We start from the raw sequence: 23,345 nt of genomic DNA on the forward strand, positions 1-23,345 counted from the left end.
TTTTGAATAATCTCTACTTCCATACACGTTTTTCTCTCAGTTGCTGCTACATTGTGGCTTCATCCCAGGTTTAGCTTTCCTCTCCTATTCGGCCATCAGAGCGAAGCAGGAGCAATTACTTTTGAACAAAAGAACAGATGAAGGTGTCCTTTGACGTAGGGAATGGAGTCTACAAGGTAGGTTAGACCACATGACTCTTACTTTTCACGTACAGCCCCTTCCATGTTTGCTAACAATGGTGGCTACTATCAACGGAGAACTGTGTTTCAACCTGGGGCACGACAGTTTCTTAGCACAATCCCCTCCTTCTCCGCCAGTCTACATCCACCACCCCCTAGCTGTATGTGAGGCATACTCCCAGCCCTGCCATCCACCCTCACCAGCCATTACTATTGCACAGTCAAAGCATTGGGCTGTATGCAAAATGACCACTAAGCTGCAAGGTATACTGTTCAGTTCCCTGGAGAAGGTAATTAGGAATCTTAAAACAGAAACTTGCTAAAACCTCCCTCTGCAGAAAATGTAGACTGTTAACAGGTTTATTTGTTGGATAGGTCACATTAATCCAGTGCCCAAGTTATTGTGCAGAGATACATTCCCGTAGGGTTTAGCAGGATGCTCTAGGAGGTACAGTCTTGCATATTCCCCCCTCCGTGTGCAGACACATATCACATGCATGTAGTAACTCTTAGCACAAGTTTCAACCCCGTGCAAGTTGGAGGCCAGTACAATTGAAGACAGCTAGATATTCCGAAACTCCTGAAAATGGGGTTTATAATGGAAAGATCAATCGTTTTTGCAGAGCTGGCTGGCATCAAAGAGAAGCTGCCCAACATGGTATACTTTATACATGGACGTCTCTTCATATTACCAAACTAATTCAAGTCAGCTAGACTGAGCAGACTGGGAAATGTGTGTATTTATTTCAACCTATGATTCAGCTGACATTTCAATGCACCCGTCTAGTTAAACTCAAAGTCTAAAACCACAATCCTAGTCTATAGCAGATAGGAAAGAAAAGATACAAAAGGGTCAGAACACATGGGAAAGATGCTGCTCCTTCAAATGTGGAGAATATAAATCATTTGTGTTTGCACTGGAAGGGCTAATGACCCTGTTTGAAACAATACACAATGAGTTGCTCACAGAAATTTGCCCAGAGTCATAGAATTATACAGTCTAATTTCCTTGAGTCTACAGAAAACCTCTGTAGGGCATGTTTACCTATCTTCCAGCCAACAATCCCTATGCTATAGGTCTACAGCGCTTTACCTTCTCCTTTGCCTTTTGGCAACAGCACCAAGGCAATAGAAAGGATGCAAAGCTGTGACGATATATTTTGGTTTAAACGATTTTACAGGGGCTTTTAAAATATTTAAACTTCTCAAGAAAATAAGAATCCGTGCTAGGATCATCAGCCACAGGCACTGACTTTAAGGAGATTTTTTTTTTTTAGAACATCACACAAATGTGTGTATGAATTTGCACATGCTTGTGCATGTGTATGAATTTGCACGGAGTTGTGGTAACTGCATGCATACCTGGCTAGTTAGATGCTCAAGTGCCCAATTAAGCATGCTGCCATGAATGTCAGTGCAACTGCAATAACTGCAATTAGGTATGTGAATGCATATGCATCTCTACCTTGTCCTATGTGCAGGTGGCTGGATTCTCATCGTTGGATGATCTAATTGGTTCTTTAGAGTACCGTATGGTATAGTTCAGGGAGGGTCAGTTATGATGGGTAGGATCGCAGGGGGCCCACAGCTGGGCAGAAGAGAATTAGAGTTCTGCATATGAAGAGCTACTCTCCTCCCACACAGCACGTAAGGAACAAGCATGAGAAAGTTGTGCTGAGCCAGTGCCATGCCATACGTGCCGGCCCCACAAGGCATCAGAATTGCCCAGCAATGAGAGAACCTCCCCGCTTTCGAGAAGGCATGACAGAAAGCAGAGGGGAGGGGGAGAATTTGATGTTTCCGGTGGGGGAAATCAGTGTCCTTCCATCCCAAACTACCAGATGTCCTTCATGCCCTTCCTCTGCAGGTCCTCTGCCTGCACCTGCTATTTCTTGGGGGCTTCCTTTGCCCTTCCCCCAACCCTTCCTAGCTGCTTTCTCCACCCCTGCAGGCTTCCTCCACACACCCCTTCCTGGCTACTTCATGCTGACTATAACTGGGGTACTTCTTCAGTGGCCCCCAGCCATTGCCACTTCATGCTTCCAGCTGCTTCCTTTCTCTACCCTTGCATCCCCCTCCCCTCTCCCAGCCAGTGCAACTTTGTCCTGTTCCCTTTCCTTCCCCTACAGCCAGCCTGTCCTGGCCTCTCTCCCCCCTGCCCCAATCCACCACTCCCGTCATTTAGAGAAGCTGTACAGATTTTTATAAAATAAAACAGCAGATACGAGTTATAGTTATACTGTGCATGGGCAAAAGGCTGTCTTCAAAGAGGAGTGGGGACAGCCATCAATCCAATTCCCCCGGGGGTGGCGGCAGATGGCCTAGATCCAGTACTTGCAAAATTACCAGCCTGCCTTGTAGGTGAGCAGTAAATACAGCCTTGATACAGAGGCTACCATTAGAATAAAGCGAAGTACAAGTGATAAAATGTCACCATCTCTCACTCCTTGTCAAACTGGCTTACTTCTCCCCATAGCCCTTTCATTCTACCCCTGCAGGCATGCTGGGCTTATGAGCAAATGACAAGCACTTGGAGAGCTAGCAGTGGGAGGGCTCCAACACTGGAGCTTGTTACATTTTCCTGAAGCATCACAGAAGCAGAGTAGGGACCAGCAATTGCCTGGTGCTTGGGAGCACTGAAGACTGAGATATTGATAGCGGGGAAAGGGAAAGCAGCAAAATCAGAAATAAATGAGAGTGTAAGAAAAAACAACCCAGTGTCAGAGAAAACCCATCCTCGACTCCAAGCTGCCAAGTCCACCTGCTCTTTAGGAGAAGAGGGAGGATATGACAAGTCTCAGTACTAAGTGGAGGGCCAACATCACTCCATCATCATCCTGATACACTGTTCGCAGCTTTGCACATCTCACTTAAACCACTGATCTGTTTCCCCCAGCAAAGGGACACACCAGCACATCCTTCTTTTCAGCTGTGAATCCTGGAGGAAAAGCTTCAGGGGCAGCTGCAGTTTTCCAGCCTTGTGGATTGAGGCTTGGCAGCGAAAGCATTTGGTTTTGTACACTCGCTGGCGTTCTTTGCAGCAGGGAGGAGCGTTCAAGGCGTGTCTGTTCGATCTGCGGTATTTTAGGCCAAGACTTTGCAGTACCATCAGAACAGGGGACATATTGCCAGCCCTACCAATTTCGGGACTCCCTGATTATTTCTGAAATTCCTGTGACTAGTATCCACTCCTCCTGAAGACAGAGAGAGATCAGTGGGGTGGATTCTCTTAGCTGAAGTAAAAATGAGGTACATGGAATGGGACAGGTTTACCATTCAATTATAGAGATGTCATTTAGATGTAAGCATCTGCCAGATATAGACCATGGTGTGTAAATTCGATATTTCCAACTGTGCATAGTGCAGTTTACACGGGCGGGTATGGACAGACATCAACGAGAAGGCACAGTACCTTAGATATCAAATGTACTTCCATTATCGCTGGCCTCACCTTGCTCAATTTACATTGGAGACAAACAAACAACATGCCTTTGTCTAGGATCAATTTGCGTATCAGCTCCACTTCGATTGCTTGGTCTGAACATATTTTAGTAACAGATTTACAGCACACCCCTACTCTTTACACACCACCCATACATACACCACGCAATGATATTAATCACCAGTATGTCACCAGCTTTCATAAAACACTTTACTTTATACACTTTGATAGTATAATAATATTGTATACAATCAGTTGATTCAATTGCTTATTCTTTGGGGTTCAGACCCCTTGTTTTCCCGCAGCAGTGTCTGGACCCTGATTGCCCCAATAGGGTCATATTATTCTTTACTCATAATTGGTCAATTGATTATCAGATCTTCATAAATCCTAAAGGTTTCTCATATTTTATCACAAATATTTATTCTTCCTATTATTCACATTGTACGTTCATTATTATTCTCCTGTTGGAAGTTTCAGTCACCAATCAGGAAGCGGAAAAAAAAAATACCGTAAGATTCAGACAACCACTCTCACAAGCTGAGCAATGATTACTGAATGGTCAGAAGCAACATGAACATAAAAACTATCCAGCAATTACTCATGAATATCAAATACATTCTTGAAATCAGCATCAGTTCCTGAAAGATTGGCTAAAAGAGGGGCTAAATCTGGGGTGAGTTGTATTCTAAACAAATAGCTTACTATCTTTACTGGCAGAAATACTGAGTAATGCATTTTCTGGGTAATGTGAGTAATACGTGGAGATGGCTTCTGAAGGATCATACATGTTTCTAGAGACCACACTAATAAATGCAGAACATACAAAGCAGTATTATTAGGGATGGAAGTGTGTGTTTTAGTCCACTGAGCTGGGATTGAAATGTACTTCGGGAATCAAAGCCTTTGGAGACTTCCACATTTTGTGACCATGTTTTCTTTAAAGGGAACATTGCAAAACCATGCTCAGAAGTCTCATAAATCAGATATATGCTAATGCCAGGGAATTACTCCCTTTCTAGGAATCCGAATGTACTGTGAGCAAACAAAATTACTGGGAAGACATACAGCATTTGATGTCTTCAGAAAGAAGAGGTTGCAAACGAAAAAGACATGAGAGAAGAAAGAAGTAGACACACCGAAAACTTTGGGGGTACAGGCAGCAAGAGATGATGGATAGAGATTTGGAGACACAAAGACATCTGTGAAATGTGTACAGAACTGAGCAAATCATTCATAGTGAATAACGGATTTGAGGACTTTAGCTTGTTTTTGTTCACAAATTATCTGTAAGCAGCTTATGTAGCTGAATGTATTCATCATCCAAAATTATTCACTGAATAATTTCAATGGTTTGTTCCTGCTCTGCAAATTGTTCATAAGCAGTTTGTTGTGGTTATGCAATGTTTTAAATTGAAGACGTGTTGGCTAGCTTTGATTGAGCATGAGTCACATATGTAGTATTGGTGTGAGCAGTGATAGTGACTAAAGTGGAGGAGTACGTATGATGGGACTGGAAGTGGGAGCAAAGCAGTGGGAGGAAAGGAAAAGAACGCTAGAGCAGGGGTTCTCAATCTTTTTCTTGCTGAGGCCCCCCACCCAACATGCTAAAAAACTCCACGGCCCACCTGTGCCACACAGCTGTTTTTCGGCATATAAAAGCCAGGGCTGGCGTTAAGGGATAGCAAGCAGGGCAATTACGTTGGGCCACACGCCACAGGGGGCATCACAAAGCTAAGTTGCTCAGGCTTCAGCTTCAGCCCCAGGTGTTCTGGCTTGTAGCCCAGGGCTGCACTCCGGTGCGGCGGGGCTTCGGCTTTCTGCCCTTGGCTTAGCGAGTCTAATGCTGGCCATGCTTGACGGCCCCCCTGAAACCTGCTCACAGCTCCCCAAGGGGCCCCAGATCCCTGGCTGAGAACCTCTGGACTAGAGGGCTTGTGACAACAAGGGACTGAAGATATGAAGCAGAAAACTGACCTGTTAAGAGTTTAAATTAAATTTCTTTCTTTGTGCGAGACTGGAGTGATTATTAGGCAGCAGAGATTAATATGATCCATGCTGTTGTTTCTGCTCCTCGACTGAATAAGTGTACCATAAAATTAGGTGGCCGGTGCAAATATTTGTGTTTGCAAATTCAAAGTGTTCAAACTGCAAATTCAAATTTCCCAGTGAACAATGCTACCCAGTAACTCATTCACTGCGATATTCATGGAAAAGGAACACAAAAAGGGAATGCACACACAGAACATTCCTTTCCTATCCATGCAAGTCTTAGAGAAGAAGTCTAAAGTTGTTATGAGCTGGGTAAAACCTTTCTATGGGGTGAATTAAAACCCTGTTAATAATTATGTGAGACCATGTCTTTCACTTAAGATAGCTGTAAACGACACTGGAGGGGCCACATCTAAAATAAGGCCGAAGAGAGTCTGCCCAGAAATTACCAACGCAGGCAGTGGGTTCCACTCAGTTTCATGCCCACATGGGTGGGTGAGTGTGTGCATCTAAAAAAGACAAACAGAAAATAAAGAGATGGAGGCAAAAAAGCAAGCAAGCCAAGCAGCAACCTGTGGCACAATGTATGACCCTGGAAAAAAGCTACAAAGAGGTTTTTTGGTCTGGTGTTAGCTAAAGAGGCTTGGGGCTGGAAGTTAAGGAAGTATTCCTTTGTTTCCGGTTCCTCCGGCATTTGGAGAAGGAGACGCTGATACATTTCTTGTAAACAAACAACATTAAATCAAGGAAAACACCAGACTATCAATTTCTATCCCCATCTGGAACATTCGCAGGACCAAAGGCCTGCGCGGGGTGGCGGGAGTGGGGGAGAGCAGTAGCACAGCCTCTCCCCCTCCCACACAGTCGGCACAGAACTCCTCTGGGCCGGAGCGGGAAGAGCAAACTCCTCTGACCCCAGGACTGCAGAGACAGGGAAGGAGAGTCGCAGTAGCTAGAAATAGCTCCTCTGGCCGCCGCCGCCGGGGAAGAGCCAGCTCCACCAGCCCCAGGGCGGCGGGGGTGAAGGGAGAGGAGAGCCAGCTCCACCTGCCGTAGCGGGAAGTGCCAGTTCCTCAGCCCTGGGACGGGGCGGGAGATGACAGCTCTTCCAGCCCGGGGCCACGGGGGAGGGAGGAGAAGCCAGTTCTATGTCCGCCAGGGCCGAAGCCAGGAGAGGCAGCTCCTCCGGCCCCGGGGGGGCACAGAAAGTGCCCCTCCAAAAGTGGACAGATTTTTATTCCTCTGCACGTCACTGCACAGGACACAACTTTGACTAGCCACTTGGATCGAAAAGGGGCAACAGTATTCTCCTAGCTCTTAATGAGAGACAGGATGGGGATTGGTCCTGCTCTGAGCAGGGGCTGGGACTAGATACCTCCTGAGGTCCCTTCCAACCCTGATATTCTATGATCTATGACCCTAGGGAACTGAAGGCCTAGTCTTGTAAGGTGCTGAGCTCCCTTAGCTCCCCGTGAAGCCACCACACAAGCCCAGGCCCTGAAAAAGCAGACGGGATCTTTGAACAAACAGTTAGAAAGAAAGAACCAACCCTATAAGCACAATGTACAAGTTTAGAATAATCAGTTTAGAGTAATCCCCTTTTTGCCTTGGGTCTCACAAGGGTTACAAGAGCACAACTCTCCTTTGTTGATGTTGTCGTGGGTATAATCTACCTAAAACAATAGGCTGTTCCTCTAATTACTGAGCAGAACTGTGGAAGGAGGGGCAGGGAACACATCAGGAACTTAGTGTGGGACCAAGCCTGATTACGTATTCTTCTAGCTCCACGGAATCGCTTTCAGCATTAGCGAGCTCAGGATGGCAAAGAACCCTCCACTGGGCCAATGGGCTAATAGCAGAATGGATTCACTTTGACATGGAAACATGGGGTAGAACTGGAGCTGGGTAATGCAATTTGGAAATCTACTGAATGCTATACGCTGGGAGAAGGCTGATCTAGTGATCTCACCACAGCAATAGCAACCAAGGCCACAGTTCTAATCCAATTTCAGACAGACTCTCTATTGTAGCAAGTCCCTTAGGTCCAAAGTGGCCAGTGATCTGGGCTGCATTAATATTTGGGCAACCAACCTGAGACATTTAAGACCTAATTTTCTGAGGTGCTGAGGACTTCAGGTGCTCATCGACTTCTGCTGCAGTTGGAAGTGTTTGGCAATTCTGATTGAAAGTGTCTGAAGCTGAGCGCCTAAAATCGGTGGCCATTGTGTGGAAAATGTGCCTTAATTTTTTTACTTCAGTTTCATCTTTAAATGAGTATTGGTCATGCTTACTCTCCTCACCAGGGTGTGTAAGGATTAATTAACTAGAAGCTTTACATTGCTTTGAAAAGAAGTGTTAAGAATTAACACCACTGAGAGGCAGTCTGAATTTTAGCTCATGTTTTTCTGGATAACTATTTTTAACCACATAAAAGTGGTACATTGTGTGAGTCTCAAGAGTATCATTTCTCATAATACAGGACTATGAAGAGACATCTTTATTTCTTCCAAAGCCCCAATTTTTAACCATCATTTGACTTTGATTTGCAAAAGTGGTTTGACTTAAAAATTGTCAGGGTTACTCAAAAGTCAAAGAAGAGGAGTTCTACGAAGTGTGAAGAAAATTAATCAGCCCGCAAACTGTCTTTGAGTTACAGGTTTAGAGCATCAGCTAATTTAAACATAAACTAATAATATTTGTTAACTGGGTTGTTCAGAGCACCTGACTGAATTTCTGTTTCCTTCTTCAGGTACAAGCCCCACTCTTCCCAGGTAGGTTTTATTCCAATCAATTCTCCCTTTCATAGTTCAAGGTGGTGTTTTTTCAATCCAGTTTTCGATACAGATTAGGATTAGGTTTTGTGGTCTGAAGCCAAATATGATCTTGAGTTTGGGTTCAGGTTTGGCAAGGCTAAAATCTTGCAAGATGAACTTCCAAGTTTGTGTCTTAAATTTGCAGAAATCTTATTAGATCAGCTATTCTTGTGAGATTATCCACACTCAACAGAATTTGGTGAGGATATTTGGCCAGAGCCTTAGCTCATGTAAATTAGACTTCAGGGGTGTTATGCTATTTTACACCAAAAAAGGATCCAGCCCAAAGTTGCTAGATTATGGTTATATCTGAAAAAGACCAGAAGACAGGTTCCTACTCGGTCAGAATCAATACCACACTCGTGAGTTCTGATACAAATTCAAATCCAGACTACAAATTCACAGGGCTTCAGAGTGGAGGTTCAGCTTTTTAACCATATGTATCTGTTGTACACCTTTACCCCCCACCCTCACCTTCCCCCTCCACCCTCCCAAGACATCTAGTTTGGAAATAATAGAGCATCTAATAAAAAATGTTCAGAATAGATCTTTTCAAGCTTCCCAATATACAGCTGGAATACACTTGATAAGATTAAAGTAAAGCTGGAGGGAAGATCAGAGATCAAAACTTCTTAAAAGCTTGGCCATCTTGTTCCTGTGCTTTTTCTATAACATGCCATGCTTAGATTAACAGCTTTTGAAAAGCCTTGAACCACGAATCAGTAAGCTTGTGCTTGAACCAAAATGAGTACAATTCCCCCTATCTAAAATCTGATTTAAAAACAGAGCTCTGTTCACTGTGTGGGAATCAAGATTGAGACAAGGTCAGAATGGGTCTGATTTTACAGAAGGAAAATGGAATGCAGAATCAATATCACAACAAATCAGTCAAGTTCCAGAGTCAAAATGTCTTAGCTAGTGACTTTCCAGTACATGCATCTCTGAATATATTAAATCAATAAAACAAAATGATTCCTATCCTGATGGTAACAATAAAACTTGGACAAATAAATATGGTCCCAGCAATATTGCATACCAGTTAACTAGAGCAAAATGGCATTTGCAAATAGATGTTTCTTTCTATTGTCTTGATAGGGTACAATGCACATTTTATTGGCATGTTCCAGATTAAAAATTACTTTAAAAAAATGAAAATTAATGAGTAGTGTGCAGTACATGCAGAAATGTTTCTGGGCCTCAGTTCTCCATGTGTAAAATGGGGATAATAATACTTCTTTACTCCCACCCTTTGACTTGCCTGTTTAAACAATCCCTGCTCCGAAGAGTTACAATCGCTTACTATCTATGCACAGTGGTGCTCTGATCTCATTTGGGGTCCTTAGGCACTACTGGAATACAAATAAATAATGGCAGAAGATACTGTTAAGAGAGTCAGACCCCCCCCCCTCACCCCAAATAATAAAAACCAACCCCAACTTATATTGGAAATACATTTTGAATCTATACATTAAAAATAGTATTTGGGACAAAATGAGGCTGGGCTTAATGGAGGAACAAGCCATGAACAGGAATGAATGGCAATGCTGTACTGCTCCTTGTGCGTGTAAAGATGCATCAGGGTGAGAAGAAGAAGAAGATTTAAAACACTGAACACCTGGGGCCAGGCACAAGTTTTCCCACCCCGTTCTATGAGCCTACCAGGGAGTTGAACCACTCTGACTGAGCCATGCACTCTTCCACCACATCTTCCAGGGAGCCTCAGAAGGTGGGAGTTGTATAAAGCCCAGTTTTCAAAGAGAGCTGTTCCTGTGTAGTGTACCCCTAGGGACTGGGTCCTTGCTGCCTGGCTTCTCCCAGGGATACATGTTTCTCCCAGGGCAGGTGCCGCTGAAGGTGTAGGAGAGTGCTTTTTGTGTGCACACACACACACACACAAACACACAAAATCTGGCTCCTGACCTCAGAAAACCTATCAGCTTCCCAAAGCAGAGGTTGGAACACTGATAAATCTGATCACCTAGGAAGGGCAGCCCCCTCCCCTCCTGCACACCATACTTTCTACCTGTCTCATCCACTTTGTGGAACAAGTAAGCCCCCTTTTCATTCAGCCCCGTCAAGTATAGTCCTTCCTCTTTTTCCAACTATTCAGCATCCTAACTCCCACAACTCATTTTGCCCATTCTGTGGGGATCAAGATGTGATTAATAGAACATTTCTGTTAACTCTTAGTTATTAGTAACTGGTCAGGAGTGTCAGGGACACAAACTACATCTGAACATCACAGCTGATCACTCGGCATATCAAAGGCTCCAAGAGAATTCTTCCAGGCTCAGTTTTTCAGTGCGACTCCATGTGACCTATTGAGTTGCTGCACTAGGCAGAGTGAGGTAATCATTCTTCATTAATTTTCTCAGAAATGCTCTGGAGATTAAATGGTATAGCCACTAATCATGGGGAAACAGTGGTGGGGGGGGAGGAGGGAGGGTGGAATCATAGACCCCAGCAGCTTCTCCCCATAAAATCTACTTGGCTGAAAGAATTCTCCATTGTTTCCCCACGGATCTTTGTAGAGCGTGGAACTGTAACCATGAAAACCAGAAATTCTTTTCTCTTGAAATCTATGCATCCGTTATAAACTAAGGAACAAGATAGACATAGTATTGAGCCAAAAAATTAACATACCTTCTGCTTGGTACTTTGCTTCAGGCCAATACGGGACTGACTTCTGGACTACGAAACAAAAAGAAAGAGAGGGACATCAAGACTAAATTAGTTGAGGGAGGGGAAAGGAGGCGAACACACTAGAGCAATACCTTGTTCAGACATCATGGGCCCAATGATGAGAAGTGTTCAGAACCGAGCAGCTCCCATTGTTCTTAATAAAAGCAGCTAGATGCGGAACGCTTTGGAAAATCTGGCCCAAGACCTCATTCAGCCATCATTCACCTGAGGGCCAAATCCAGAGGTGCCTCAATGTGGGTGTATAAAACCTAAAGGCAGCTTAAAAGTGGTGTACTAGCTGTATGACTATGCACAACTAGCAGTGCCCGTCCAGAGGAATTCTCTGTCCACTGCTTCCATATCTCCATGGCAGGTAACCAAAAGGTGCCTTACGCAGGAGGAAGACGTGGGCAACCTAGGAAGAGGAAGGGGTGTAGCCAGTGGATTCGTGCACAGCACAGAACTACTGGGCAAAAACCTTGTATTGGGGTAGGAGTGAGTCACTTCCTAAGTTCCTCCATCTCCTCCCTTCAATGCCCCGTCGGAGTTGCCATGTCCCTGCTGCCTGGTCAGCCTGCCCAGCTGTAGTTGTGGATTCTATCCCATCCCATCTCTGACCCTCACCACCACTGCACAGATAAAAGCCCTTGCACATAATCTTTGTTACATTCCCCAGGATTTCTCCCAGTGACATCAGGCAAGGTCTTCCCTGAATAAGGGCTGCAGGATCAGCCCTTCTCATGGGTTAAAGTCTCTTGCCTAAATCTTCACTCCTACTGCCTGTACCACATTTAAACACAGAGGAAGGGTGGAGATATCAGGGTCATCATCAATCCTCATGCTGTTGCAATGGGATCAGATACTCAATATGCCCATCGTGCCAGGCCCTACTCTGAAGCCCCAAATGATTTTTCAGGTGATTGAAACTGTTCTCAGATTTTACTTTAAGAAAACAATAAGTAACAGAAAATCAGGATCTGGCGAGGCAGTGGAAACTTATCAGCACCCCCTTTAACTGGTGCAAGGAAAAGCAACATCAGGAGAGTTGAATCTCAGTGGAATCTGCATACAACATCACTGCACATCTCAAAAAAACCCAAACAAACCCACCCTGAAGATCAGGATCTGGTTTTCAGCCTCTGAGCCTTGCAGAACTATTTGCTACTCAGTGTGTGCCATCTTGTTCTCTCTATGTATGTGAAATAATTTGTGTGTCTAAATACACCACCCCACATTCCCCAACGCTCAGCTGGGCTTTTTTTTTAAAGTCTAAAAGAGCACAGCACATTAATTGGAATAAATATAAAAGTTGGTTGTAAAGTATTTGTAGCCCTGGCAAATGCTGCTGAAGCAAACGATGTGCCAGTAAAAAAATAAGGAGTCTGGCTCCACGTTCTTCTTTTTTATTAAGATTAAGGTGTCTGAGCCTCATTCTCATTGTGCCTTCCTGCAGGAAGGAAGTACCTGGCATGACTGGCATGCTGGATATTAGTTCCTGTTCTAGGTGTATTGTTTACACTTCTTGCTACTCCCGGAGGACCTCCTGCAAAAACAAAGAGTCTCTTCAGACTTGATTGAACTAACCTGTAATAAAAGAAAAGCTTTAATAAAAAAAAAATACAGCCACAGAAGGGCTCAGAGGATTGATGCTCAATTCTAGTGGTTCGGAGAGGTTTTCCAGGGAGTACATCAACTCATCTAGATATTTGCCTAGCTTTACCACAGACTACATGCAAAACACTAGCAAAGTCAGTACAAACTAAAATTGCATCCAGACAATGACTTGTTTATACTGCTCTGTATACTATGCCCTGAAATGTAAGCACAATATTTATATTCCAATTGATTTATTGTATGCTATAGGGTAAAATGAGAACATCAGCAATTTTTCAATAATAGTGTGCCGTGACACTTCTGTATTTTTGTGTCTGATTTTGTAAGCAAGTCATTTTTAAGTGAGATGAAACTTGGGGGTACGCAGGACAAATCCAACTCCTAAAACGAGTACAGGAGTCTGGAAAGGTATTTTTGGCCATCACCTATGTTCCAGATGCAAAGTCTTGTGTAATTGTCAGTGACAGCATCCAGGACCTGGCACTCCAAAAAACCCCAGACCACCTGTGTTACTTATATAGGCCTCAATCCTGCAAAAACTTCTAGCAGTGTGCAAAGTTAAGCACATGAAATAGCTCTATTTCAGTCCTCATTTAACCAGAAACAGGGCAGTAATTAGAGAGGAAGGAAACAGCAGCAACTGCCCTCACTAGAGCTGGGTGACATATTAAACACACGCTTCTCCCTCCTTCCTCCCCCCAGTGAAATGCCCCTGGTTTTTGAGTTGGTAAAAATTCCATAAAACCAGAGCAGTTTTGTAAACTGGAGGAAAATGAAAATTGATTTAATTTACCTACTAAATAGTCATTATACATTGCTACCGTGCGTACGTGTGTAGTGTTGTCTATTTTCTGCCAAGCAGTAGCAGATGTCAGGCCTCACAGGTTGACTTTTCATGGAAGGAGAAATCAATGGCTTGGAGTCTGGATATATTCTTAATGCAGTTTTGTTTGATTACACTATATACACCAGTCTTGGAACAGAGGTGGCCACAACAGCACATAGGCAATCCTTTTTTCCAGGAATATCATACCAATGCTCAGTTCCCAGGAATTAACTCTGCCCCAAGAATTGATTCTGGTTAAGGCAGAGAGCAAAGATCCTGCATCATAAAACTAACAACACAGCATTTCTTCCAAGAATGAACTGAGCTTGTCAATTAAGAAATATAACTCTTAAGACTATATAGCAGCTCCAGTGATTCCTGCCATAATAGTATTAAGGCCAGTCAGTGGCAGTGGTGAGATCCCTTTGGCTCCTTGAGCTTAATTCACTGCATATAAGAGCAAGTTTTCCAACAAGTGATTTGCTAGGCCTGGGAGCACTGTGGTCTGGTGGACTAGACATAGGATAAGAAGTCAGGAGACCTGGATTTTAATCATGGTTAGGATGCCTGACTCGTTACAGGACCTTGGTGAAATAACCTCTTAGCGTCCATTTCCTCAGAGTGAAATAAGATTGATTATATTTACTTACTTCACAACTAAATAATGCTTGTAAAGTGCAATATTAACAAGCTTGTTAATATTAATTCCAGCGAGGGACAGAGGTGGGAATAGAACTCACAATCTCCAGATTCCTAGCCCTACATTATATCCTAGACCAAGCAGCCTTCAGCCATCTCTAGCTCGAAGAGCTTTTCCAAAATTCTCAAGTGCAAAAATAGCCTTACAGGTTTCCACATGCTTCACTGTAAATACATTTTTCAATCCCCTGAAATTTTACATGAAAATTGAAATTTTTGGAGGAGGAGGGCAAATAATTCTTGCATAAATTTTTGTAAAAAGAGTCACAAATTTTAAGCAAATTTAAGTAATGTATGGTACTGCTGCCACATTATTTCCTGAAGACTGGAAGTAACGACTGCCATCACTGCTTTACTCTTTGTGAAAGGGCTGCCCTTTAAGACATTTCGACAGCGTTCCACAGAGTTACTGTTTATGGCTGTCCAACCCTCAAAATCTAAGTAGAAAATTAACTGAAAGGAATGTTCAGTAAGCACAGTTATCATGAGTAAATAATATACTGATAATAGTCTAGCTCAGTGGTTCCCAAACCTGTTCCGCCGCTTGTGCAGGGTAAGCCCCTGCAGGCCGGGCCGTTTTGTGTACCTGCCGCGTCTGATCATGGTTCACTGCTCCAGGCCAATGGGAACTGCTGGAAGCGGCGCAGGCTGAGGGACATACTGGCCGCCGCTTCCAGCAGCTCCCATCGGCCTGGAGCAACGAACCGCGGCCACTGGGAGCCGCGATCGGCCGAACCTGCGGACGCGGCAGGTACACACACCGGCCCGGCCCACCAGGGGCTTTCCCTGCACAAGCGGCGGAACAAGTTTGGGAAACACTGGTCTAGCTGTAGGTGTGTCGCTTATTATGCTGTATCCATTATACCAAATATGATAATTCTGATGGAAAAAAAAACTGAATATCCACCAGAAATGTAGAGTTGCATACATATAATTTTTAATAAAGATAATCTCAGTAACCTGTATTGGTTCACAGAGTAGCTCATCCCTAGAGATAGGACACCAAGGGCTGCAGGCATTTGAATAGTTTAGTTTCACTGACATATAAATTACTAGTGATCTGAACTGCCTATATCTCTGCTAAACATCCCTCTCTTTAACATGCCACTTGCTGAAGCATGCAACCTCGTGTATCTATGAATAACTTTGTAGTAAAGGGTTGGGAGGCGCTGTTCGTACAGTATTATTTAATGATGAATTCAGTGCTTGTAAAAGTCTAAGATAGGAGACTAATGTATTCTGGATTCACACATATTTATGGATAATTAATGTCCTGGAGACTAATGCTTAGTATTCTCCAAAATCACAAAGTCTGCATGGAATATTACCTAGGAAGCCTCAAACAGTTACTCCAAGGCAAGGTGAGGAAAGCAAACATTTGGAATCGGATGGAGAAGACACAAGTGAGATCGAAGGGAACTGCAAGAGCAGAAAGCTAAGAGGGTTATGGGAACTTGAATCAAATCAGATTCAATGTATTCCTGTACAGAAATATTGGGAAGGAGGGAATAAGTCACAGACGCCCAGCAGCTTTCTGAGAGCATCAGCTGAAAAAGCCTGGGCTTTATTACCCAGCTCTGCTGTAGTCAGAGTCATGGTACTGCCATGAAGCCAAGATTGAAAAGCAGCACTATCTAAATCAGACCCTCCAGACTGTACACTTGCATCAGAAATGGTGGACACATGCAGGCCAGAGGCCATTGTCACCCATCACCCGTCCCTTCAGTCTTGATTATCAGCCTGCTAGCCCTTGTCCACCCCCTAATTTCTACCATACGTGACACGAAGAATTCAGCAACATCAGCTGAGCCAGTAGGAAGAGATTGGGGTATACTGAATATTGGAAAAACCATGTTGCTTGGGCAACATAAAAGGGCCTTTAAGTAGGTAGAAATGACCCTCTGAAAACCCCTGCCCAGCATACACCCCCAGCTGCTGTGGAGCTGGTGTGAGGACCCTACACCATCCCTGCTTCCAGTCTCCAGCACACAAGCTAAATTGGGAGCTTGACCAGAGTACCTCGCACTACAAGAGTCTCTGCTTGTCAGGGCCTACAGAGCACCATGTGAACAAAGTGTAAATAGTGTGTTCTAATTTACGCCAGGGGCTGGGCAGGCCTCTTCACGGCACCAAAAAGCCACCTTTGCTTCCACCCCATCTCTGCCTCCAGCACCTGTAGAATGATTCCCAGCATCTGAAAAAGTCCTTTCCACAAAGTGAACATTTTTCCAAATGCAGGTGGGCAGGCAGCAAAGTTGCCCTGTGCACTTACTACATGGCCTACGCAAACCCATGTGTTTCCAACAAGAGGCATGAGTGCCCTGGGGAAGCCTAGCGAGCAATCAAAAATGTCTTTCCTAAGCAATGAAGAGCTTCCAAAGCCCAGAGAGAGTTTAATTAAAGTTGAAAAAAATTAAGGCTGCATGAAAGAACCCAGAAGCTACTGAAGGATAACTGAACAAGAACAGTGAGGACCAAAACCATTCCTCCTCAATGTGCTGTGGGCTCTCTCTAATGGAACATTTTAATTCCCTACCCACCCCCCAGCTACTTAAGGCCATGATACGTGCATGAAATTCCTACTAACTTTAATGGAAATTATGTATGCATATCAGAAGTCAGAATTTGGGCTCAAAGCATGCTCTTGGAGATGTGTCTTCTGCAGTTGGATCCACAGTACCCCATACACTGTTGTCCTTCTCTAGTAAGCAGGTGTTTTATTATGTACTTGCTAGTTAACCGAAAAGCAAATAGTGATGGAGAACAGGGGGCGCATCTAATAGTATTGCCCATAGTGTTGTACAGCGGGGGAGAGAGAAAAACATTCTGGCATTAATCTTCCTTGCTACAGTCTGAGTCGTGCACCCAGAGCAAGGCACAGCTCAGAGAATGTCCCACCAGCATCAGACATATAGAAAGGAGTAGGCTAGCAGTCTGAGCACAGACCAGGAGCCAGCTTCCAACTTCAAATCCCAGCTCTGCTGTTAGCTTCCTCTGTGCCATTCCACAAGCTGTTTAACCCCTTGGCCTCAACTGTTCATCAGTAAATTGTGAAAAACCATACTTCTGCCTTCACCGACCTCACGGGAGCAACATTTAGTCATTAATGTCTGTGAAGTCCTTGGAAGATGAAATTAGTGCATAAATGCTAGACATAAAGTCGAAGACTATATTAAATTCAAGTGTGCTCTGGAGTTGCAGTACCTCTGCATTTGTGAGATAGGTCCCCATCAAGAAGGAAACTGTAAGCTCTTTGGGGCAGAAGTCATCTTTTCGTTCTGTGTTTGTACAGTGCCTTGCACATAAGAACGGCCATATGGGTCAGACCAAAAGGTCCATCTACCCCAGTATCCTGTCTTCCAACACCGGCCAGGTGCTTCAGAGGGAATGAACAGACCAGGTAATCATCAAGTGATCCATCCCCTTTTGCCCATTCCTAGCTTCTAGCAAACAGAAGCTAGGGACACTTAGAGCATGGCTTTGCATTCCCACCCATCCTGGCTAATAGCCATTGATGGACCTATCCTCCATGAACGTATCTAGTTCTTTTTTCAACCCTCTTCCAGGAACTTATCTAATTCTAGTTCTTATCTAGCACAATTTGCCCCTGATCCAGGACTGGGGCTCCGAGGCACTGCCACAATACACATCAGCATTCCTTTAAAAAACAACAAACAACAACAAGGAAGTGCTCCAGAAGTATTCCCATTGCAGCAGGAATCCTCACCGCTGTTCTTTCTGCATTTTTGTGACCTCACCCTTCCCCCCCAGGACGACTTGCACAGTGGGGATGCAGGCTAATGAGCATGACTGAACTTTTTGACGCTCTTTGAGGAAGTATTGCCTTTTCCTGAGCTATAACCATAAATAGCAATCCTGCTCCCGCTGCCCCCTTTCCTGTATTGTCTAACGTTTAATGTATTTTAAATTATTGAAATGTCAGCTGCAGAGTGTTCCTTCCTCAGCCTCAAGACAGCAGAGAGACGTCTCATTGAACAGGAAACATTCAACACTTCAGATGGCTGCAATTCATTCAGATAAATCCCAATCCAATCCAATGCAGAGTATTTTTGCTTGATAAGAATAATTAAATGGTGAGAATATAGTGATCTATTTGACTGCTGGCAGAATAAAAATCAGGAAGAATTTGTAATGAAAATATAATTCCCCTCCTCCATCACTCCAATTTCAAGTCACAATTTTTGTGGTTTAAAGCCCAGGTTTTATCCATTAGGCACTGTAGTCTGTGCATACCATCCACAGGAATGAATGGGTTTTAAATTGATTGCAAGGAGGGTCCAAAATTGTTCCCTGAATGCGAGACAGACACGTTATTGCGGTACGACAAAGCATTTTAAAAATGACCCAAGGACTGCAGAGTTCAAACAAACAATCTCCTTATTTGTATTACACAGTAGCACCTAGAGCAGCGTTTCTCAAATGCGGCCACTGTGGCCGCATGTGGCCACCAGGGGCTTTTCTTGCGGCCACGACAGCCTCCTGGGCACGGGGGTCGGCGTCAAAGCAGTGGAGCCTCCCCCAGGGCCACCAGCAGGGGTTGGGCCCTGCCCCTCTCTGGAGCCACAAACGCCAGAGGAACCGGCAGCCAGTGAGTGCCCCACCTTCTTGGGGGCGGTGAGGCTCAGACTTAGGGCTTCAGCCTGGGCGGCGGGGGGCAGGATCCGGTCATGGGTCTTTGGGTTCTGGCCCTGGATCCCATCCACTCTGCGGCAGGTGCCGGCCTTTGGCTCACCGCCCCGCCCCCACTCCCCCATCACCCCTGGCCCCTGCTGCCTCCCTGGCCACACATCCATCCATCCCTCCTTCGCTCCTGTCCCCTGCTGTCTCCCTACACACCTCCCCATCCAGGGCTTAATTTGTCCCCTGGTTTGCCAGGGCTGAGTACGTTTGCTGTGAAAATTGATATTTGTATGTTTGTTCATATCACTTTTCATAGCAAACTTACTAGCTAGCTGGGAGGCTGTGAAAAGCGATATGAACAAACATACAAATATGACTTTTCGCAGCAGCAGACTTACTAGCTATCAAGTCTTTTTTTTTTTTAAAGCAACCAAAAAGCAAAAGAAACAACAAAAAAGGACAAGAATGTGCAAAGCACCTTATTTGTGTTTCTAGTCTGTTTAGGTCCAATAAAGAAGAGACAACTGTACATTATTGAGTCTGCAAAAAAAAAAAACTACATGAATAAATTACAATGATTTGAACATGTACGTGTGCATATTTATTTGTTTTTCCTAAAGTTAATTAAGTATTCTAGGAAAAATTGTCAGAGTGGCCACCAGCAAGAGTTGGTGGCCGCACTCTGAGGCCACCAAAAATTTTGTTGCGAGAACCCCTGACTAGAGACCCCAAATTAGACCAGGACTCATTTTACTAGGGACTGTACATACGCAAAATACGAGACAGCATCTGCCCTGAGATCTTATAATCAGTACAGTTAAGATAGCCAAAGGGTAAGATTCATACATTCCATGGCCAGAAGGGACCACTGTGGTTATCTATTCGGACCTTCAGTACATCATAGGCAAAGGAACTTCCTCAACATAATTCCTGTTTGAACTAGAGCATATCTTTGAGAAAAAACATCCAATCTTGATTTTAAAAACAGGGCCGGCTCCAGGGTTTTGGCCGCCCCAAGCAGCCAAACAAAACAAAACCAAAAAAAAAGCCGCGATCGCGATCTGTGGCAGCAATTCAGCGGGAGGTCCTTCGCTCCGAGCAGGAGTGAGGGACCGTCCGCCAAATTGCCGCCGAACAGCTGGACATGCTGCCCCTCTCCGAAGTGGCCGCCCCAAGCACCTGCTTGGTAAGCTGGTGACTGGAGCCGGCCCTGTTTAAAAATTGCCAGTGAGGAAGAATCTACCATTATCCTTGGTAAATTGTTCCAATAGTTAATTGCCCTCACTGTTAAAAATGTATATCTTATTTCCAATCTGAATAGATCTAGCTTCAACTTTCAGACACTAAATCACATTACACCCCGTCTGCTAGACTGGAGAGCTCATTATCCAATATTCATTCCCCACAGAGGTACTTACAGACTGTGATCAAGTCACCCATTAACTTTCTCTTTGTTAAACTACATAGATAGACTCAAATAATTCAATCATTTTAAGTCATGCTTTCCAATCCTTTAATCATGCCTGTGGCTCCTCTGTGAATCCTCTCGAATTTATCAACATCCTTCTTGAATCATGAGCACCAAAAACTGAACACTGTATTCCAACAGTGATCACCCCTCTGCCAAACACAGAGGTAAACCAACTCTCAACTCCAATTCAAGATTCCTGTCCATGCATCCAAGTTAGCCCTTTTGGCCACAGTCTCACTCTTGGAGCCCATGTTCAACTGATGATCCCTTGCGACTGCCAAGTCTTTTTCAGAGTAACTGCTACCCAAGATAGAGTAACTATGGGCTACATTTTTTGTTCCTAGATGGATCCATTTACACTTATCCATATTAGAATACATTGCTTGTTTGTGTCCCATTTACCAATCAATCCACATTGCTCTGTACCAATGACCTGGCCTCTCCATATTTACCACTCCCCCAATTTGTGTGTCATTTGCAAACTTTATCAATGATGATTTTATGTTTTCTTCCAGGTCACGGATCAAGAGGTTAAAAATAATCTAGGGGAAGAACCAATCTCCACGGAACCCCACAAAAAAAACCTACCTGCTCAGTGATGATTCCCCATTTACAATTACATTTTGAGACCTGCTTTTAATCCATTTCACATGGGCTTGTTGATTTTTGTATTGTTCTTGTTTTTTTAATCAAAGTATTGTGTCGTACCAAGTCAAATGCCTTACAGAAGTCTAAGAATATTACTTCAGCATTATTACCTTTATCAACCAAATTTCTAACCTCCTCAAAAACAATATCAAGTTTTTTTGTCTCTCTCTCTCTCTCAAACTCACACTTTGCTGGAGGGTTTCACAGACAGCAGATGATTGGTGAGACTAAGGAATTTTGAACTTCATTCCAGGACTTCGAGGGGAGTGTGTTCTAGTGGGCACAGACTTCTGCCATTCCCCCCATGCTTAACCCCGTCTGCCCTGTCCGCTCCAACTTGTTCATGTCCTACTCCTGTCTCTTCCCCACCACTGGCTCCTTGGCCCAGTCCTAGTCTTCTCACCTATCCAGTCTCAGTCTCCACCTATCAGGCTTCTCATCCCAGTCCCAGTTTCTTTGCCCAGCCAGACTTAATCTCCCTCTCTCTAAATCCAAATCTTCACCCTGTCCCAGTCTCTCCCCCTCCCTACATCCAGTCCGTCTCCCCATTTTTGTCCCAACTCATTGTCCCTGGTCTCCTTTCCCAGCCAATGCCAGTTCCCCACATCGGCTCCTCATCCAATCTGTTTCTCCCCTCCCCGTGCCCCATTGGCTCCCACTTCCAGTCTCCCTCCAAGGGCTGCTCACTCAGTCTCAGACTCTGCCCCATCACCTCCCCAGCTCCTTGCCCTACTCTCTTTGTCCAGCCAGTCCCAGTACTCCCCCTGCACCCCAACTCCTTGTCAGATGTCTTTCCCCTACCCCATTCCTCCCACATGAACTTCTAGTCCCAGTCTCCTTGTTCAGACAGTCCCAGTCCTTCCCCTCTCCCCTGCTCCTCCACTGATCTCAGCGTCCACCATCCTGCAGCCCAACTATGCCTCCCGCATTTCCCTCTATGGCTCCTGGTCTCCTTGCCCATCAGGCCCAGGCTCTCCACCTCAGTTCACAGTCTCCCCTCTGTAGCCTATTGGATGATTTATCTTAAGGAATAAGGAGAAGTTAGGTTTGGGGCCCAAGTGTAGAGGAGTATGGGAAATTCAAGTTGCTAGTGTGAGAAAAATCCAAGATACGGTGGAGACAGAGTGTTATGGTTGACTCGCACTTTCTCATGACATGAGCCAGGGTTACGTTGCTATAATGTTTTGGTTATAAGCAGTTTGAATGAGGATTTTAAGGAGTGTTTCTGAGAATTGTGAATGTTGTATTAAAATGCTGTCTATATCGATAGTATGGGAAGGACATTAGTGCAGATATTAATTGAAATAATGCATAATGTAAAGAGCCAAATAAAGTCACGGAAATATATTTATCGTAAAGGACAGTTTAATGTTAATTAGTATATTTAGGGCCCTACCAAATTCATGGTCCATTTGGGTCAATTTCACAGTCATCGGATTTTTAAAATCGTAAATTACATGATTTCAGCGATTGAAATCTGAAATTTTACGTTGTTGTAACTGTAGGGTCCTGACCCATAAAGGAGTTGTGGGGGGCGGGGTCAGAAGGTTATTGTGGGGGGGGTTGCAATACTGCTACCCTTACTTCTGTGCTGCTGCTGGCAGCGGCGCTGCCTTCTGAGCTGGGCAGCTGGAAAGCAGTGGCTGGTGGCCGGGAGCCCAGCTCTGAAGCCACCACCAGCAGCAGCGCAGAAGTAAGGCTGGCATGATATGATATTGCCACCCTTATTTCTGTGCTGCTGCTGCTGGCAGGGTGCTGCCTTCAGAGCTGGGTGCCCAGCTAACAGCCACCGCTCTCCAGCCACCCAGATCTGAAGGCAGCGCAGAAGTAAGGGTGGAAATACTGCGACCCCCCCTAAAAGAAACTTGTAACCCCCACCCACCCACCCCCCGCAACTCCCTTTTGGGTCAGGGCCCCCAATTTGAGAAATGCTGGTCTCTCCCTGGTGAAATCTGTATAGTATAGGAGTAGAAGCACGCAAAAGACCAGATTTCACACTCCGTGACACGTTTTTCATGGCCGTGAATTTGGTAGGGCCCTAAGTATATTATAATAGAGTATTAAAAAGGAACAGTTTTGCTAACTTGGTGGAGCACTGCAATTAATATTGAAAGGGTACCATTAGGATCCACAATTATAAGGCTCTGTTGTCAGCGGACTGATCACCCATCAAAATACTATTGCATCTTTAAGTGAAAGTATAATTGTAGTATTGTGTAAGTGGAAATTACATTCCTCTTTGCTTAACTAATCATCTTTTCTTTTCATGAAGTTTGGTTGCATCATTCAAAGTGTTACCTTGTGGTCTTCTACTAAAGTTTTCTGTAACCATCCTAGA

At 44.4% G+C, this 23,345-nt stretch overlaps 1 protein-coding gene across 3 annotated transcripts in view; it reads right to left on the minus strand.

Annotated features, from left to right (window-relative positions):
- RASGEF1B (RasGEF domain family member 1B) overlaps nucleotides 1-23,345 on the minus strand; it is a 349,710-nt gene that overhangs the window by 270,025 nt on the left and 56,340 nt on the right. For all 3 annotated transcript variants that reach the window (XM_065596028.1, XM_065596027.1, XM_065596029.1), the window contains exon 2: nucleotides 11,070-11,117. In XM_065596028.1, the coding sequence (XP_065452100.1) occupies nucleotides 11,070-11,117 (48 nt within the window). The remainder of the gene's footprint in view (nucleotides 1-11,069; nucleotides 11,118-23,345) is intronic.

The sequence above is a fragment of the Chrysemys picta genome, chromosome 5, assembly GCF_011386835.1.
Source record: "Chrysemys picta bellii isolate R12L10 chromosome 5, ASM1138683v2, whole genome shotgun sequence".
Lineage (NCBI taxonomy): Eukaryota > Metazoa > Chordata > Testudines > Emydidae > Chrysemys > Chrysemys picta.